The 20,676-nt window shown below is 38.4% G+C and overlaps 2 protein-coding genes across 2 annotated transcripts in view; one reads left to right on the top strand and one right to left on the bottom strand.

The window, feature by feature from the left end:
- PSMD1 (proteasome 26S subunit, non-ATPase 1) overlaps window positions 1–20,676 on the bottom strand; it is a gene marked incomplete at its 5' end in the record, with an annotated part of 71,903 nt that overhangs the window by 33,187 nt on the left and 18,040 nt on the right. The gene's annotated exons all lie outside the window — the stretch shown is intronic.
- On the top strand, window positions 2,260–12,328 carry HTR2B (5-hydroxytryptamine receptor 2B). Its single transcript, XM_009282376.1, has 3 exons — window positions 2,260–2,569; window positions 8,934–9,134; window positions 11,196–12,328. Exons 1-3 carry the CDS (start codon window positions 2,260–2,262, stop codon window positions 12,074–12,076), a joined length of 1,392 nt encoding a protein of 463 aa, XP_009280651.1. The 3' UTR covers window positions 12,077–12,328.

The raw sequence follows: 20,676 nt of genomic DNA, 5'->3' as shown, positions 1-20,676 counted from the left end.
CTGAACACACTTTAAGTCAAGTATTTCTATTAATTTCTGGCAGCAGTTTTCTCTCTTTGGCCCCAAAGTAGCTGTATCCTAAAGATATGAATGCCTTTTTTTTTTTTTTAAACAAAGATAAAGTGATTCACAGTTCACCAAGGACCTAATTTCCCAGCTCAAACCTGGTGAGCACCAGCAATTCATGGAATGTAATGGCTGGTGACATACAGGGGGTCAGACCATGATCTCATGGTCTCTTCTGGCCTTAAACTCAAGGACTCTATTACACACTTGTCCAGCTAATGTGCTTGGAAGTGAACTCTATTTCCATTTTAATGCAGAACTATAAGATTACGTTAGAGACCATACACACATCTGACTGAAAGTTGGAAGGTAACAAAAGAGAACACTCGTGATAATAAAAAGCAGCTGCATGAAGAAAGATTTAAAGTAACAGTGCACACACTTAAAATAGTGTGCTAGACAATACTTTTATAAAATTAGTCAAGAAAAAAATTGGAGTGTTTACAGGGCAGCAGAACTTTTTAGGGTTAACTGTGCTTCCGTCCAGAGAGCAAGCGAGCGCGCAGGCATACACACGCTACCATGCGTATAGCTACAATACCGTAGCGTGAAGGGTCGTTTACAGGATCTGCACATCCTGATATAGCTACAAGGAGCATACATTATAGTACTGGAGCACTGAATCAATTAACCCTCTCTGGCTCTTTTCCAGCCAAACCCTCACTCATTTACTTCCCTGCTTTTCAAGCACTGGAGCTGGATACGCTGGAATGAGTCAATCAACAAACAAGGGTAGCAGCAGACTGCGAGCTTTGCTAATAAACAAAGAGAAAACTGCACATAGACTCTGCTAATCACTTAAGTAAAATTGTCAAAAGAATGGAAGAGAAAGGACAGCAAAAAAAGAATACAACCTTATTTCTATCTTTTTTTTAGATGTGGCAAGAATGATTCTTCTCCTCCGTTCAAGAGTTGGAGAAAATACCTAGGTAAGAAATACAGTTTTTCCAAAATAGAAATTCTTAATCTTGATGTTAGAGGAAGCATAAGTGCTCAACAAAAGCACACAAAGAGACAAGCTTTAGAAAAAATTATAAAAAACAAAACCAAATGAACAACTTGTTTTCTAGAAAGTAGTGAAAAATCTTATCTTAAAATCCACCATGTGATGAAAAAGAAAATTACAAAGTATCTTCCTGGATGCAAAGTGAACTCTACTAAATTGCAAGAGAAAGAGGTAAGGCTTTCTTCACCTGAAAACTGCAACACATCAAATCTTCTCAGTATTTGTTCAGCTTAATGCCGTGACAGCTGTTTTAGTCTCTGCTTGAAGGGGGAAATGTAAGCGTTAAGTCTTCAGCAGAGTTGAGAGAGACAGAGAGAGAGAGAGAGAGAGAGAGAAAAGGCTGTGCTTAATAAAAGCCCTGCTCAGATTACAAAAACAAGCGGTTTACTCACCCCCCCTTCAAGTAATCAGTAAATTTAGATGTCTCAGTTCCATAAATCTCTACAGTCCCCTTGAGACTGTCACCAATGTTTTATTGTCTACAGCTTCCTGACCCTCACCTGATAAATTAGGAACTGTAGACATTAAAACGGAAACCTCATACATCATTTCTGAAGATATTTTTGGGGTGACCCTCTGTGGAGAAATAGGATTCTTAATAAGGGGAAATATGGGAACTGCCGTCTGCCTACGCATATGCTGCTGGAGACTAGACACTCGGGAGAGGAGGAGTTGCATATACACAACGCGAGCATCTGCCTTTGCATCAGTTTGTACTTAGAAAGAGCAAATCTACGTACACTGTATCTAAAGGGAACCATTTGGCATCCAAATTCATCTATCAGTTTTTACTGCTGTAGAAGGAAGCAAAAAAAAAAAAGGGGGGGGAAGCTAATGCACTGCTTACTTTTCACAGCTATTGAACTGTCTCCTATAATCTTCTGAAACCTGAACCTCGCTATAAAGGGGAGACCAGATCACTGAACCCTACCAACCAGAGATGGACACAAAACAGGACTTTCATTTTTAAGACCTAATTGCGCCCAGCAAGGCACAGGATAAAAAAATTGGATACCGGCTCGGACATGGTTACAGTATCTCAAAATAGCAGATGACCAGGTTACCATACTGACCATGCTGGCCTTTCTTCAGGACCATCCTGGACCAGAGAGGAACAGTGAACTCTTACACCGTACACAATTCCTGCGCAAAATACAGCTCCTGAATACATTCTGCTGGACACAAAAATGACCTATCCTTTACATTTCTTGAATGGGTCTGGAGTTGGCAATGGATCTTTGTCGCCTCTCTCAGTGACAGGAGAACCCAAGCAGGACTACTCAAGTGACGAACAAGGAAACAAAGTGCGTTGGGCAGCTTTACTAATCCTCCTGGTGATAATCCCCACCATTGGGGGGAACATACTTGTCATACTGGCAGTGTCTCTGGAGAAGAAGTTGCAATATGCTACCAACTACTTTTTGACGTCCTTGGCGGTGGCAGATTTGCTCGTGGGTCTGTTTGTGATGCCGATTGCCCTTCTCATAATATTATTTGGTAAGTACAGCGCATTTGTTTCATCAGGCTAGCATATGGGGTACAATTTGGGGAGGTCTAATTTAAACAGCAAAACTGTTTGCTTTCCACCATTACAATTTTAAAAATCACTTGGATGAGGGCTGCTAAATCTTCTTTCCCTTCTCACCTTAATATAGCTTAATGTCTTTATTGGAAGTATACCCACTGTGGATATTCTTTCCTTTGAAACAAACCATTCAAAAATCACCTGAGACAGAACTGATACTAAATTGGAGCTGGACATGGAAATTGCATTTTGTACAGTGTAATATTATTTTTAACAACATCAGCACAATGTCAGCACAATCTGTTCCATTGGATATTACACTCATTGCAGGCAGTCTTCTCTTAAAAAACGTGAAACAAAGACTAGGTATCTGTTCAGTACACTTGAACAGGTTTTGAACTTTCTAGGCGTCGGGCACCTGATTTTACCTTAGTATTGACTCCAAGCTCCATGAGCAGTCAGAGATGGTCCCTGGCACCATCAGTGACAACAAACATTTACCAGTACCAGTTTCAGAGAAACCGATTTTCTCCCACCCTGGGGAAAGCGGCAGGTTCGTAAAGCATCCCAAAGAATTAACTCACCTGTCAAGCCAAGGAAGCCTCAGTCCATGTACCTAATGTCTGAGACTCAGATTTATCATTTAGTCTGGTTCATATGGAATAAAATAGGTATTTTTTACATGAACGTACATTGGGTGTGACATTTTCTTTCTGGTTGGTCATTACAGAACAAGCATGACTTTTTCATATTCTCTCATGCCCAGCTTTATTTCAGATATTGCCAAAGGCCTCGTTAATAATAAAACTACTAACCATACAAAGTACTAGTATTGGACTAGCAATCAATACAAAGGGAAGGCAAGTTCTGCATTTTGTGGTGGTGTTTTGTGGTGGTGGTGGAGTTTTTCTGTTTTGGATTTTTTTAATTATTTTCATTTTGCTAGACTAATAAATCTTGTCTTTTTAACTTTTTATAAAGAGAGTATTGCTCCTTAATCTCTCAATTAATCCAGTGCTAAGCCCTGGTTACAACAGTTTAAAGCATGCTAGGAATCTTAATTTGAAAGTCAAACAAAAGCATCTTTCATGTTGCAGGAAATTTACAAGAAAGTAGCAAAATTAGTTATAATTAACTAAGTAAGACTGTGACCAGCCTTTCACATAGCAGTGGTTAAAACTGAAATTTCTTGCATACAAGTCTCTCTTTGGCAGCCACCCAGAAAAACTGCTTTGCCTCTTCACCGACTGGGAGAAGATGCTGAGGTGTTTATAGAAGTTCAAAGCATGAGCAAAACATGAGGAGTTACTGGAATGAAGCTAGAACAGACATTTAAATATATAACAAGTCTAAATCTTGAAGCTACATTAGCCAGATAACTACTTGAACACAGAATAATCACTGATAGCCAGAGAGACAATTAAATCGAGCCTCCTGGCACTTCCACACAGGAATGTTTCCATAATAATGAAATAGCTGGGTGCAGCTTCTAGATACAGAATACAAATATTATGCTTCCGATTTGGGACTGATATCTAATTACGTGGAAATTATATGAAGGAAAAGGTGTGAAGTGAAGTGCAGTCACATTAAATGATCCTGACTGTAAAAAATAATGTGTCACAGAGCATTCAAATTCAAAACCTACTACAGACATTGGCTCCACGCCCTGACAGTACGCTTACAGAAAAATCTTCAGAAATAAACTGTCTCTGTAATAAAGAGCTGCCCCTTGAATAAATAAATCTGTAACTCACTTGCAGGTATAATACCATAAGCAGCAGATTATTTATTCTCAGCAGAGTGACCAAAATGTACTCTGGTACAAATATACACTGCAATTTTAATTTAGGAGTGCAAGTGTCAGAATATACAAACAGTTCATTGCTTTTCTTGCTTGTTAAATTCTCACTTCTTCCAAAAAAAGGAGGGCATGTTAGGAAATAATTGCATTCTCCAAAATCTAGCTTTCAAAAGAGTTATCCAAATTTCTAACATTCAGAACTACTGAAGGAAAGCAAAAAAGTTGCTCTTCATCAGGTAGTGAAATTAGCAAATAAACTTGAGAGATCCTCCCATTTGCAAAGCCTGCAGCAGGAAGAAGTCTGTTGTCCACAGCTTGGTGGGCAATGGGTTACTTGGAGACAGTGCATGTACCATCTTTTGAAATATATTCTCTATTCCTGATATTCATCCACTTAAAAATCAGAAGGTAATGCTGATTGTCCTAGGCTGCAAACCATTATTTTTAAAACCTATCACAAGCAATCGCCATCTTAATCTTCATTACTGATGACGAACCACAGCAAATCTTCCCTTCTTGCTTGTGCAAACTACCAGAGAAAACTGCTTTAATTGAGGGCTACTTTCCAAAATCTCAAACCTAAAGATAAGTAAGAAAACAAAGGTTTATACCTCACAAAGCAACTCCAATTAAAAAAAAAAATTACTTTGGCTAAACTCAAAAAACTACATGACAGTGAACAACTACTGTTGAAGCTATAATTGTAGCAGAGAAATAAAGGCAGGCAGCCATGGGGGTGAAACAGCAAGACAGCAGCCTGGAAATGCCAGGCCTATGCAGTCCACGAAGCTGAACACTGACACAAGGGTGAACACCACACATGCAGGCTACAGACACACACACACCAATTTGAAGACTGAAGCCTAAGCTTAAGTCAGCTAGTGATTAAAAATATCCAATTTCCATCTCAGTAAAAGCATCATTATCCAACAGCAACAAAATCCTTAACAGGCAACACGTTTCAGCAGCCTATAACAAAATCCTATAACAAAATCCTTTACAGGCAACACGTTTCAGCAGCCCTTGTAGCAGAAGAACAAACGGTTTCCAAGTCTATATAAAGATCTCTCTCAATCATGCTTATACATGTACACAAGCAGTGCTTTCTCCCAAACTTTCAAAAAACCTTTTGGCTTACAGCAAGAGCAGCTTTTCTATACTGTACTTTGTTTTAAGGATTACACATTTCCAAAGTATTTCCTATAAATAAAGCTTTTCTTAAAGATTAATCAAGGGTAGGCAGTTGTGGTAAAAGCTCATCTTACTTCTCTTAAGGTGCAAGACAAATCTTAAAACATGTATTTTATCTTGTATTGACTCAAAATAAGGAAAATAATCTGCAACAGCAGCACTGCTGCAGTGCTGGGAGGATCCGAGGCAAGGTTTGTAGGAAGGAGGAATATCTTTTTATCTTATACCACCTGACAGCTGGAGAAACTAGGCAGGTTTTCAGGCAGGCACGTTTGTCAGGTAACCTAGGCATTTAAAAAAAAAAAAATTTAAAAAATCCAATCCACTAGCTTGTTTAAATCAGCATTTCAACTCCCAAGGAAAAAGAAGGTGGAGAATCTCAGTCAGCCCAGTAAATGCTCTGGTCTGCTCCCAACAGCGTGGATCTATACTAGGAGAATCAGAACTTGTAACAATCCAAACTAAGCATGACCTGCTATTGGCTTCGTATCACCACTTGGCAGGCCATACTCATTTTACCTTCAGTCTGATTTATAAAGCAGGACAACAAACAGGCAGGTCACTGTCATGTTCAAGGGTCAGAGATGCTTTCTGAGTCCTGAGGGGAAATTAATATTCCACCTTTTCCCTACTCCCAAACTGATGGAATAGGCCAGCAGTGATACACACCACCACCACCAGGAAAGCACAAAATCTCAGCCCGGAGCATTCCCTCAAACACTAGGCACAGAGCTTCTAACACAGGTGTAACCAAGAAATCAAAAGAAGTAAAAGCAAAATACACCACAGTATGAATCCTAGACAACTATGTGACTCTTCTGGACTTTAAGGTATCAGTTTCACAATATTTGTTTAGTTTAAATAATAACCATATTCTTCAATTCTTTGTTTTGTTTAAGTAATAACCGTATTCTTCAGTTCTTATCAGCTACTACATTTAAAGTCTACTCTGATTTTGTTTGGATAAAAAACATCATCTCATACACACAAATATAATAGTACATAATGCTATAATAATGAATGTGATAATTTACTGCCTTCTGCACCCAGTTCAAAACAAGACAAAAATAAAAAAAGACAAAGCTGTGTCTGTTCAGTTGCACTTACCAACTAACAAAAGCTCTTACAACTCATAAAAACATACAAGGTTGCTTTGCATCAGATAGTTGTTTAAATGCATCTATATTTAAAAGAAGGAAAAGAGCTTTTTGTTGCAAAATACTTGAGGGTTTTCTTCTGCAAAGAGTAAATTAACTACAAAAGGAAAGAATTTATCACACTGCAATTCTCCAGAAAGCAAAGCAGTTATAATCCAGGGAGCAGCATGTAAGTACTCTCCAACAGAAGTATTAGCTGCTCACTTGAAATCCCGCTGTGTTATCTGCCATCCTTCAAGATGTAGAATACACTTTCCATTGTTCACATTTTATCTGAACTAATCCTTCATCACAGAGTCAAAAGGAGTAGTCTTATTTTTCTGGAGTGAGCAAAAACATTTAAAGCCCATCAAATCAATTATTTCTTTTAACTGTATTCTTTTTTTTCCCCCCAGCTGGTTACATGAGCCACAAGACATTTTTGTTTTCCTTTTTTTTTCTTCAGAAAGGCACCATACCTTACTGCCAGCTAAAAGTCTAGATAGAAAAATTAAATATGAGTAAGCATTTTATAATATACTAATTACAACTTTCTCATACCTGCCTGACAGAATAATTTTTGAAACATAATTTCAACCATGATATCTATTTTAGGAAATATGCAGCTAGATACTAAAATTTACTGGTTAATGATTTGAAAATAGACCACCTCTTTCCCTTCTGCCTCACTGCCTCCATCATCCTCACCTGGAGTCCACTGCTTTGGGGATGGGTGAGATTCAGTTCAGGGCTCCATCCATCCATTCTCTTTGTTTAACAGGCAAGGTTTCCCAACATAGGTAATAGTGCAGACAAGTATGTGCTATGTCTGACTTTATAAAATTTTCAGTCCTCTGGAGTTTATAATTCAAGTCAAGGCAGCACCATTATCATTTCTGTCTATCACGCACATTATGAAAAAACATTTTAATCTCAAACTACTGCAATATTACCACATTGATAAGACTGGGCATTACAATAGTCCAGCTCATTTGGCATTCTCAGCATGCAGATCTATTTATTCAGAGCAAGAAGATTAAAACCAATCTGATTTGTTAGAAATGTCTTCCCCCCCACACACCCCAATCGTCATTCAACGAAGAACTGATTTCTCTGGCAACACTATTAATGTGCCTACTGATTGAGTACAGCTGAATTTTATAAGGAAGGAGAATATATTTACTAGCTCAACTTCAACCATTAGAAATAGAAAAAGCATCTGTGTTCACACATTCTTCCCTAGAACTACAGAACATTCTTATAGACAACACTAAGGTGCACCTCAGATTGAACACTGCTAGCACTGGATTGCAATACAAACTACTTGTGAGTGAAAATAAAGCAGTTAAGAAAAAAATAATCATAGATTCATTAAATTTCATTCAGTTTGGTATTATAAGCATTGATAGGGAAGACCCAGCTCTCAAAAATACAAGCCTTTTGGAAAATTGAACACTACAAAAGTTTATTCCTAGACACAATGCAGTTGACAGACCCTATGTTCACTATAAAGATTAACATTAAAGACAGGTAACTACTGTAAGAAACAGGATGCCAGCCTTAAAATCCAAGCCATCACTCTTGAAAAAAAAAAAAAAGAAAAAGACACACATGAAAGCCTTTCAATTTTTATGAAATCATTGCTGAGACAGAAGAGCCCTGCTTTGCCACATTAGTGCTCAACTGTATCTGGTCAAGTGACACAGTAAACTCATTTTAAAACTGTGTGAACTAGATTCTTCAAGATCACCACTAAGATTCAACCATGGTTCTGCAATGATTGACTAATACATTGGTTATGACCCTTTATCTCCTCCATTTAACACAACCTTGAATCATAGGACTATCAAGGAGATATAGCTGAAAATAATCATTTAACAGCAGAGCGCAAGGACCAAGCACAGTCATGGCCCATTTTTTAAAAACTTTTTTATCCAGAGTCCTTGCCACAAAGAGCTTATGATCTAAAAAGGACAAAAAGACAGGGAAAGGCTTATAATACACAAACAGCCTGATCAATATGATGGCAGCAACCATGTCAGTTAGGAGCTAACTAAAATGTAAGACAGAATCCAGCTGAGGCAGTGGCAAAGCTTGGTTCCTGTAGTATTATGAACTTCTCAAAGGTACTGATGCCAAGGGAAAACCACATACTGAAAACTCTCAAAAAGCTTAGATTCTAATGAGTTTTCTGTTCTCTTTCAGACAATGCCTGGCCTTTTCCAACTGCCTTGTGTCCTATCTGGCTGTTCCTTGACGTCCTCTTTTCCACAGCTTCCATCATGCACCTCTGTGCCATCTCACTAGACCGCTATATTGCGATTAAAAAGCCAATCCAGGCTAGTCAGTACAATTCATGGGCTACAACAATCATCAAAATCATCGTGGTTTGGCTCATTTCAATAGGTATGTGAAATTCAGAGACTGGAAAAGGAATGCAGAAGCTTTTTATGTCCAAAACAATAGGTGAAAGCTGGGCAAAATGGAAAATTTGGCCAAGTACTATTGATCAGGAGACCCTAACACCTGGGCTGGCCTAAGTCCACCTCTTGGATCATACATAGCTACGTCATAAAAATCTGCCTGAACCACTGCTCCTTATCAGGCTTACCAGAAAGGGCAAGGATTGAGTAGGGATAATCATCACTCTTCTTCATGGTCCTAAAAGTCCAAAAATCAGAAGACAACATCTGCACGCATAGCATGCCTCCTGGGAAAGCAAGATTTCATGTTCCTGTGGTAGTACATTCTGTCCCAAACGCAATTTTAAGCCTTGAGTAGATGCTGCTAAAATCTGTGCCTTACAATTGTCCCATGAAGCAAGTAAAAAAAAAAAAATGTTAATTACATCAAATATTGAAAGATAAATGAGTGGCTGGTAACATTCACACTGAAGACTGAGATGCACTGGTGATATAACATATAGAAAGGCTAACTTCTAAGCAAAAAAAAAAAACCAAAAAAACCCAAAACCCTGAACAGTTTATATAAAGGATGCCAATGTCTGAACTTTTGTGATATTAGTACCTCTGTGATATGCATGTGGCACCTCACCTGTCTTTAATGCTTAAAAAAATAAATCTGTTAAATGAGCTAAGGAGGTGAAAACATTTAATTCAAATAACTTAATGCGCGCTGCAGGCAGCAATAGGCATAGTGCTGTATGCTCTGTGTGCAAGAGAAAGAACTAAATTGTTCTGGATTATTAAGGCCAATGACGCATAGGAAAACAGGTACATCCACCTTCTTGGCTGAGGCACACATGCCTAAACCCAAAAATTCCAACTTGAAAAAAATTCTGGAAGAGCTGTGATGACAGGAGAAAAGATGCTATCTCTATTTTATCACAAAAAAAGGAAACGGTTAGCATGACAAGACACTTACAAGTTGACCTTTTAATGCCTGATTTATTGTTATTAATCAGTGCTGGACTTTTTCATTTGTTTTTTATCTAACACAAAAGTGCTCTGCAGCTGAGCCAGGGTCCTCCAAATCAAAGGTTAATTTGGTTCAATCCTCATTTTAAATGTTTGCTGTATCTGAAGGTGTGCCTCTTATTAAGAAAGGGATCAAGTGGCTGAAGGGTAAACCATTTTGCTCTTGCTGCCTTCAACCAACTTCAGTAAGCAGAGTAGCAGAGGAATACAGTAAATCCCTAGATCTCATTAAGCAATATCAGGAAACATAGCACAAATAACCTTCACCAGACAGCAAGGAACCTGCTGTTTTTGTTGTAATGTCAGACTGCTGGCAAATGAAGTGCTGACTGTAATTTAGTGGTTATAAAAAAATCATTTAAAAGACAAGACTGCTAACATTTTTTTTAAACGAGTGGTGAATTACAGAGCGAGCTAGCCTCATTTAAACACTCTTAAATATGCAAGAGACTTTAAACAACAAATCCATCTCAAACACAGACTGCATAATTCTGGCATCTATTTAACTACTTGTATATATGAAAGTCAAGCAGGGTGAAAAAAATCAGCTGTCTGTGTCCAGTCACTTGATGTCGTTAAGGTAAGAGGGAAAGACAAGTTTTACGTATTTACAGAACTGCCCTTCAAAAAGTGCAAAGATTACCTCAGGGAAAAAGAAAAAGCAGATGGCATTATGGAAATACATTTCACTGGAGGAAAAGCCATACTAATTCTAACAACTAGAGTCAAAGCAATTCATGTGTTTTACACTTGAGAAGTTGGCAACTTTATAGTGCTTCCTCAATCACTAAGGGTTAGGCCCAATCTCCTTAGAAAGGGCACTCAGTTAAAGCTGAGCTTGCCAAGTCTCACAAAGTGCTATTTTCCAATTACCCATGCGATGCTCTGAACAATTCATGTTCTCTCTGTCACCCTGTGCCTACTCCAGAGCTCAGGAACTACCTTTCTTTAGAGACCCTGAGGCTTCAGGCCCAAAAAAGAGATTGCAAGCGATTACCATATGCTGAAGTACTTGGTTTTTCTCCTGTAGGCATTGCTATTCCGATTCCTATCAGAGGCATCGAAGATGGAAATGGCGATTCTACAAACATCACGTGTGTCCTGATGCCTGATCGTTTTCATGACTTCATTCTGTACGGATCAGTGGCTGCGTTCTTCATTCCCCTCGCTATCATGGTAGTCACTTATTTTCTGACAATCCAAGTGCTACGCAAGAAGGCCTACTTGATCAACAAGCCACCTCAGCGTTTCACTTGGTCAACAGTGTCCACAGTATTTCAGCGTGACACAACACCTGCCTCCTCACCAGAAAAGGTGGCCATGCTAAATGGCTCCAGAAAGGACAAGACTTTGTCCTATGACATGCCTATCTGCAGAACGTCTACGATTGGGAGGAAGTCCATGCAAACGATAACCAACGAACAAAGAGCGTCAAAAGTTCTGGGGATTGTATTTTTTCTTTTCTTGTTGATGTGGTGCCCATTCTTCATAACAAACGTAAGTTCAGTTCTGTGCAGCTCCTGCAACAAGGAGGTTTTTCAAAAGCTTATGGAGATATTTGTTTGGATAGGATATGTATCCTCAGGAGTGAACCCTCTTGTCTATACACTCTTCAACAAAACATTTAGGGAGGCTTTCAGCAGGTATATCACTTGCAACTATCGGACCACAAAGCCTATCAAGGCCCTTCGGAAGCGCTCCAGCAGGATCTCTTTCAGAAGCTCTGTGGCAGAAAATTCCAAGCTCTTTGTCATGCATGGGATGAGAAATGGGATTAACCCCATTATGTACCAGAGCCCAATGAGGCTGAGGAGCTCACCCATCCAAGCGTCATCGGCCATTCTGCTGGATACCTTGCTGCTCACAGAGAATGAAGTTGATAAAACAGAAGAACAAGTCAGCTACGTATAGTGGAATGGCAGACATGTCCATATCATAGTATTACTGTATGTGTTATTCTAGGTAACTGTGCTGTAAGAGGATATAAATACTACTGTTTTCTGTTATTTATGCAAGCAATATCTTATAAATTTATATTAATTCGTCTCCTCCAAAGTCTCCTCTACTTTAACTCCAACCCCATGGTGGCAACCACAACTTCATTCCATGATAAATGACTAATGCAGAACTGTAGTCTACTGGAGGAGGGAAATAAATAAAAGCTAAATCAGTTTGAGTATCCGACTTCAGTTCTCATCATCTTCAGTCTCTTCAAAGTACATTTTTATAAGAAAAGCATCTCTGTACAAACACTACTTTAACATTCACTCTGGCAAGACAGAATACTCTGTAGGTTGATGCTCTACGATGAAATTAGCAGGGGAATACAAACTTGCTGGTTTTAATTTAAATCCACCTTTACTCTGTGCAAACAAAACAGCACACAAGCTCACTGCATTGCCTCCTCCAGATACGTTCCTCTGCTGAGGCCACATATCCAAGTACGAGCTTTTCTTGTTCTCTGAGGGCATGTATATCACAAGCAGAATCAGTCACTCCAGAGACCAAAAGCTGTACATGCCCATCCCACAAGGGGTAAAACGGGTTCTTAGCAGGGTGAGAAAAAAATTCCATATGCTGACATTATCCCTTTGTGGTTTTACAGTAAGGGTGAGCAGAATCTCTTACCAACCTGAATTTCATCTCCATTACTCTCACAGACACATAAGCCTGGTATTGTCAGATTTGTCACAGAAAACTGCCCTTTGTTCCTTTCATACTAAGAAAATGAGAGCACTTAACCAAAATAGGACACCACCTCATCAATGATCATGAGTAAAACTGATCAGGCAGTGCCTGGAACATCCCTTTAATTTATATGAACAAACTTCCTTTTTATGTTCCTTTTGGAACTTCAGTGAAAGCTTTCCCTCATGCAATATAGTTCACACGAAGTAGAAAAATCACAGGCAGAATAGCTATTTCACTTGAAAATAAGAGCAAGCGTTTAAGAGACAGCAGAGACAACAGTACTATCTAGACCTGCACATATTCGCAGTTTAGCTTAGCTCAAAATAATTTCATTGGACTAATGGCATAAGATTACAGGTCCTAATCTGCAGTCTCTCAAACATGCTCAAGCCTTCCATCAGAACACAAAATTCACGGAAAGAATCGCTCCTCACAATCTGTAAAAGCTACCAGAGTCTGGGAAATCAGGAGCTTCTGACAGCTCCAGACTCTCTCTCTTTGGGAAGGGAAATCGGATTTTCCCAAAGTACTGGAGTTCTTACAGTAAGCAGCCAGCTCACCATGTTTGGTTTTTTTTTTTATATAGTTTCCATTTACAGTAAAATTTTCAGCTTGGGCTTTGTTTTCATTTTTAACGTTTTCAGAACTCTTTAGTTACACACTACAATTATGTACAGCAAAAGGCTTAGGTTTTTTCATCTGCAGAACAGAAAGTACTAAAGATAACATGTCCTTCCAACATTTATTTATATATATTTAATTTAAAACAGAAACAGGTTTGAAACAGAGCCTAACGTAACAACTGCCAGAGTTCCAGGAGAAAGTATTAAAAATACTTCTGTGGTACTTACAGTAGTTTGTCTCCTTTCTCTCCTTCTTGGTGATAGTCACTAGCCACTTAAGTTAGAATAAGCTCTAACTGCTCTTACTCCTCTTTTGTTAATCAAAATTTGTTTAAAAGGATCCTGTAGTTAAAAGCCAGAATTGATGGATTGCTATAGCTGTGAAAGATGCCTACATCTAAAAATATTTGAGAATCAATTTAATAAGACCTAGATTACTTTGAAGCTCAAGGGAGGAGGGAGTAGGAATAAAACAAACCCCAAAACGCCCAAAACTTCCAGGCATGTAGCTGAAAACGTCACAGACTAGCGTCTCATTTAACCTAAAGCAGGCGTTCTGGAACCAGGTAAAAGTGCAATCACATCCATGCACAGAGTGATCACAGCAAAAAAAATTAAAAGCGTTATTTGCAATGCAGGAACCAGCCTTCATGAGGAGTAACATCAAGAGGCAAACGGGCACAACACCATTCTTGAGGGGTTATTTCCCAGCAGCCAGAGAGCCAGAAGCAGTCATCTTTGAAAACTCTCTTGCTACTTAAATAAATCCATGCTGACTGAACAAAAACCGTTCATACAGCAGGTAGCAATCATCTACTTTCAGCAACAAATTAAATTTTCCCTTTCCAGCAGAAGCACAGCTGGCTCACAGCATCTGGAAAGAGCAAGAGGTAACTTAGTTCTCTTCTGTCTGACCCTGCTCTTGTACAACTGTCAGTCTGCAATGAGCAATGACACGAGGAGTAATTTGCCCTAAGTGTCCCACAGAGAACGATTCCAAGGTCTCTTCGTAATCAGTGGTTAGACTCCACCAACAGGAAACAATCCTTGAAAAAGTCTCACCCAGCAAAGATGTATTTTGTCAAGCCAGCATATAGATTTCTCAATTTTAGTAACCATAAATAGAAGCTCAACATGTTCCAGTTACTGAATTTAGTCAGCAACAATAAACCTCAATCAAAAGGACTAGTGACTAATCAAAGATCCAGTCTTCCTACAGAGAAAGGAAGTTTCGCCATAGACAGAAACACATCATCAAGAAAACATGCACATTCCACTTAACACACAGTGTAAAAAGAAATTGCTTGTCCACTGACAAAGCAAACAAGCTAAGAATTCAGGTAACAGTCTTGGAAAGCATAAGGACAGAGGGAGAAGAAAGATGAAGAGAAGATGCAGAACTATGAAATAAAAAGACAACATAACAGACGACAGAGATCTTGTTTTAGCAACTGTATCTACAAGAACAGATTTGAACAAAGACATTGCCTTCATTAGCAAGACATGATTGAAAATAAGAGAGTCACTGCAAGCTACTGTAAGAAAGCACAAGTTTGTTGTATGGTAACTAAGGACAACACTGCTCATGTGGTACTGACAAGAGAGATAGGAGGCTCAGGACTACCTCCACGAGCATCATCTTTAAGTAACACAAATATATAAAATATATTTTTACATGCTGGCTGTGAAGTGAGAGTATTTTTATAGCTTCCAGCTTCCTTCATAAAGATAGCAGCCTAAATAATAATTGATAAAAGGTTTGCAGTCACTTGCTAGCAGAACACAAGACCTTTTTACAAGAGAAAGGGGTCACGCACTTCCCATTTAACCAAGAAGACGTTCCTTTCTTTGGAATGAAATGCTCTCAATTCTTTCAGAATCTGGCCCATGCCAAACCAACCACCTGGCCAGCTCTATGGCCTCTATATACTACATAAAATAATAACTTACACAGTTACCTAGTTCAATTTTCCTCATTATCACAGAAACTTCTATCTGGCATATTTAATTTCTTTTTAAACTACTAGAGAAGCAAGACAGACAAAAGTTAAAGCTGATGTACAACATACAAGCACTATGGGAAGAAATACATTTTTAGAAGAACAATGGACAAGTATGGGGTTTTTTTGTTGTTTAATCATTTAAAATACATTAGGAGATATTTAGTCAATGTTCTGGCTGCCTATCTAATTAAAAATTACAGCACAGACATGGACATAAGGACTACCTATAAATACGTTCACCTCAGCAGTCTTGCAGAGAGGAAAATAATGGAGTTTGAAGCCTAACAGAATGAGTGCCTTGAAATGCAGATAAAGGGAATACCTTAAAAAAAAACCCAAACAAAACAACAAAAAACCCAGACAAAACCAAACAAAATCCCAACCTTTAAGCCACCCTAAGAAATAGAGAAACAAGAAATTCAGCTAATCTCAACTGTGGTGATACAAAACACATTTTGTGAAGCCAGTCCCAAACCATTTGGGGATCTATAAGTTAGTTCAGATTCTATCAGAAAACTTTTAGGCAGCCAGAAAAATTTATTCATCACTTATCTTGTATTCTCCAAGTGTAAAACTCTTCCTAACATCACCACACCTGGCCATACTAGTATCAATTTTCAAATGCATCAAAATACAGTTAAAAAAAATCCAGTGTTAAGCAGAAGTCAAGGCACTGAGAAGAGAGACTGATGCTATAAAGCTGGTCACTAACATACTAGAGGGACACTGATTTTTTTATGGTGCTTCATAGAAAATGTCATTTTCCTACACCATTTTCTAATTGTAGAAAAATCCACAGCACTGCAAGCTGGTATGAGAAAGCAAAAAGCATTTGTCCCCTAAATCTTTTTCTAGGCTGTCATATGTAACATCAGCCTTAAAAGGTAAAGTAATGCAAGCACAGTAAACCTTGTAAAGGCATACTGAACAACCTGGGACACTGCAGCCCAAAGAGGCAGGATGCTCTCCAGAGCTCTTCTGGCTCTTTGCCTTGCAAGCTGGAGCCAGGAGTCCCAGAGTTCTGGCCAGTTCTCAGGACTGACTTAATATTACCATGAAGCATTAGATTTCTTTCAGCAAATTGATAAAGATGCCTACATACAACTGCTAAGAACCACTCCTTTGTTTCACTTCCCCTTTGGCTCTCTAGGTAACCATCAACACGGCAAAAACAACAGTCGGGAGAGAAGTAACTTCCATATTTTTGCTTTGCCTTTTCACACCATGGTGTTTACTGTCAGTGTCCATTCCCATGAGACACACTGTTTTCTCCAGTTGCAAAGAAAGGCTTTTGCCCTGCAGAACAGGAAAGGAAGCTTTTTCATTTTTAAATGAGAAGCTAGTTACAAAAATAGGAAAGATGGCTTGCTGAAATGTCCATTTTTACTCTTATTTTTAATAGTTCATGTCAAACCCTATTTGTCTAGCCACACCTAAGATTCCTTGCATCCAGGTATTGAGGTCCTTTCCAACCTCTGAAAAACAACATCATGCTTTTAAAAATTAGGAGCTTCTTGCTCTCTGAAGGATCCTCTTTACAAATACTCTAGACAGGTGATAGCAACTAATTCTCAAATTCATTAAACCCTGCACAACAAATGAGCCTTTTATTCTGGAATATGCACATCAATATTCCCTAATAAAATCTAACAGGAAGTTTTTGCCATAAAAAATAATTCATCAACTTCATTTAATGGCTCAAAGAATCTCAGCATTTTTGATGACTGAATTTGAAACTTCAGTTGCTGAACAGTAGTTTTAAAGCAAATTCAAGGATTTGGTCAGACAACCAATTTAATTATAAATTGCACTGCTTGAAACGTTTAGTTATTCAGTTAAAAAGCCTTAGTGTGTATAATCTGAGAAACTGAAAATACTTTTCTGGAATTAGAGGTGGGGAGGGAACATACTAGACTGGTTTCTCTCCCTCTTCTCATGCACGCTGTGATTTAGTGATCTGAAAATCTTTATATATAAGCTCATAGGCTTATTATAGGCACTGTAGGCAGTATTTTTAGGCCCTAAGGAGCAAATGACTTCCTGAAGGAATACTTTTGAGCTTTCAGCAGGGTACAAGCTAGGCTGAAGAAACTATCTCAGATTTAAACGAAACATATTAATTTACTTATCTGTGTAGACATTCCAGTTTACAGTAGGAAGTTAAAACACTTGCTGAGATTTTGAAAAGCTGTCAAGTGATATAAGGCTCTAAGCCCTATTTTCCAAAGTAAAATCTCATGGATACAAATAGTCTAGGACAAAGATAAAACAACAGCAGGGAAAGAATTAATGCGAGATGTCATAGTGTATTGTTTGAAACAATGAATGTATTTGTGCAATCTGTACAGCTACAATTTTCATTAGAAGCTAGGTTAGTTTTGCCAGAGATACCAAGGGAGTTCTCCAATGCACTACAGTTTGGTCAGTGAAGACACACAGCTCTGTTTCCAGTTTCAGACCTGCAGATAAAGGCATTTTCAAATCTAAAAAGACTTCAGTGAAAGTGTAAGGCTTCTTCTAATTATAGTAAGATTTCTGTTACTATTAATCTTTCACTGAAAAGGACCCTCATTCTCCTCTCCCGGGAAGACTGAAGACGACAAAGGTAAAACGGGTTGGAGGGTAAATAAAACCCTTTTAATCTTCCCTACGCAAGAATTAACAAGCAGGTATGTTTTACTAAAGTCCTCTTCTTCACAATTAATACACTGAAAAAGTCACTGGTACAGATCACGTTAGAGTGACTGTTAGCCTCATACTCAATTACCCAGAAGATCTGCCATCTGCCCACTGGATAAAGGTAGGTTGTAGGAGTTAAAGAAAACAAACTGTCCAAGTCTTCCTGGAACAAAATCCAAGTATCTGATCTGCGTTTGCTTTAAAACAAATATATAGCGTTAAAATATCAAAGGCTATGTAAACACAAAGAATACAAAAGCAGGAAACATTACTATTTCACTTGCATCATCCTAAAATGAAGGACTGAACATAAGGCATGCAGAGTTCTCCATGTTTGGTTAGCCTACACTTATCAGCCGAGACTACATCTTCCTTTTGGGACTCTCTAGAGGCTGCATTGTTCCCTCTCCTGCCCTTAGCCTTTTCCCAACAATATTGCACCGAGGCAGAAGCAGCATCCCACAACTTAAGTCCTACTTCCCCATGGCTCTTACTCCCCTGGACTTGACAACTGCTATGAGAGCATTAAACCTTTTTAGTTCACGCTTTCAAGCACTGCTGCATCCCACATTGAAGCCTCCTTCCTAACCAGATTTGTTATAAGACATCTACCTCCTCATTTCGTATATAAAGTGTTTAGACTACATAAATCAATCACATCTCACTCTGCAATATAAACAAAGATCAATTCATGATCTAAAGTGGTAAAAATTAAGATAAAAATAATTCTTTCCATTTTTAAAAAGTAAAACAAATTTATCATGTTTTCCTTCTCATTGTAATAGTCTTAAAAAAAGAAAAAGGCTGACCAGAAGTCACAAGCACCTTAAATGCTGTTTTGCAAGAGCCATGATAAATATTTTATAAACCACTTTAGTAGAAAGAAGGATAAACATCAACAAATAAGGTAAGTTTGCTACCTACGATCACTGGCAAAAGTACCAGGACTGGGAGAACAGAGACACATTACAGTAGCCAAGTCAATACATCACTTCTCTTCTTGCTATTTCACAATACAGCTTCTTGTACAGCCCTGCATCCACATTGCAATCTCCAAACATTTCAAGCTTTACTCATGCCTCTGTCCCATTTTACAATAACATTTCACTTAAAAGTGTCTCCTGTAAGAGGTGGTCATTTTTAGAAAGAGAGAAGATGTAAAAAGTCTCAGGTTTTTATGCCGTACTATTTTGACTGTCTTGCTAGTTCTGAAGAGGAAGAAAGGAGGAGTTTTGAAACAATTCTCTTGCACCAGAGCATTTTCTGGTAATTTAATATAGTGGCATGAAAATGATCAGTCACAAAATATGTAACTAGTGCCTAATTTTTGTAAGGCACTAAGCCGAGAGGGAAAAAAGCCATACCAAGTCCTATAGCCAGCAAGCTGTGCTTTCCATCCCCAGTCTGCAGACCTGGGGACTGCTTCTAAACAGTCAGCAAAAACAGAATTAACAGCACCAACACTGCTGGTCAACAAACTTCAATTCTACATACATGGGCGCCTGGAAAGCTTTAGGGAGTCCAAGAATAGAACAAGGAAGTTAGTTTTATGCTATATGAACAGGACCCCACAACGTATTCTGCAGCTCAAGCAGTATATACGATTGCTACTGCTTTGTTCCCTAGAGCAACTTGCCTGCAGACGTTCACGCAGCCAGGCAAGCACGCATCCAACATCCAAGTGTGCAACTGCTATAGCAGCATTAACCCCTGCTCCCCTAATCCCTTCAAAACTCTTGCACCGCAGCTGATGTTTTGAGCAATGCACAGAGTCCATCAAGCGTTCCTGACACGGCTTACCCTCAAAGTACCACAGGACTTGCTGAGCAAATACAGCTAGTGATCCTGTTGCAGAAGCAAGAATTTCACCAACTTTTCACCTTTGCTCCAGGCAACAAAGGTGACTTTGGAAAAGAATGTAGGAAGAAAACTCCTGAACACTGCTGAAAGTGCGTTTTAACATTTTTTAAGTTATCTGAGAAGATAAAAGGTATTGCAGTTACAGAAAAACCCAACTGATACTAATTTAAAGAGAGCCATAACTACAGACTGTTTTCACTTGATACGTTAAGGAATACAGAAATTGTCTTAAGGAATTACATGCTAAGGAAAGTACTGAATGGTGTAACTGGATAATTTGATATCTTTCATAACACATTAGAAGATTTAATCTTGCAATTCTTAGGCAAAACTTAACAACCTAGACTAGAACATCCTATCTAAACTTTGATTCATGAATTTTGAACAATGAAGTGCCCACACACATTCTTTTGTAGACTTTTCCAGTAATTAAAAAATGCAAAAAAAATCTAAAAAAATTTCTGTGCTTTAAAAAAAAAGTTAATCTTCAAGTTAAAGCAAAACCTTGTTGCTTTAAAAATTAAATGCCATGTTTTATTACATTATTTTCTATCACATTTTACTCTCTTTCTGTGCTGCTTTCATTAACTCCAGCCATAAAAGCCAAGCCGTGCTATTGAATGTACACAGGGTTGCAAGGAAGCACATGTACACA

The sequence above is a fragment of the Aptenodytes forsteri genome, unplaced genomic scaffold, assembly GCF_000699145.1.
Source record: "Aptenodytes forsteri isolate BGI_AS27 unplaced genomic scaffold, ASM69914v1 Scaffold404, whole genome shotgun sequence".
In the NCBI taxonomy this organism is placed as follows: domain Eukaryota; kingdom Metazoa; phylum Chordata; class Aves; order Sphenisciformes; family Spheniscidae; genus Aptenodytes; species Aptenodytes forsteri.
The sequence above is the reverse complement of the archived record's forward strand: the minus strand, read 5'-3'. Positions and strand labels throughout refer to the sequence as shown.

What these genes read in the sequence shown, in the direction of transcription:
- HTR2B (XM_009282376.1), top strand. Translation starts at nt 2,260, where the DNA reads ATGACCTATCCTTTACATTTCTTGAATGGGTCTGGAGTTGGCAATGGA. An exon ending in CCTTCTCATAATATTATTTG is followed by an intron (nt 2,570 to 8,933) that starts GTAAGTACAGCG and finishes GTTCTCTTTCAG; the next exon opens with ACAATGCCTGGCCTTTTCCA. An exon ending in GGTTTGGCTCATTTCAATAG is followed by an intron (nt 9,135 to 11,195) that starts GTATGTGAAATT and finishes TTTCTCCTGTAG; the next exon opens with GCATTGCTATTCCGATTCCT.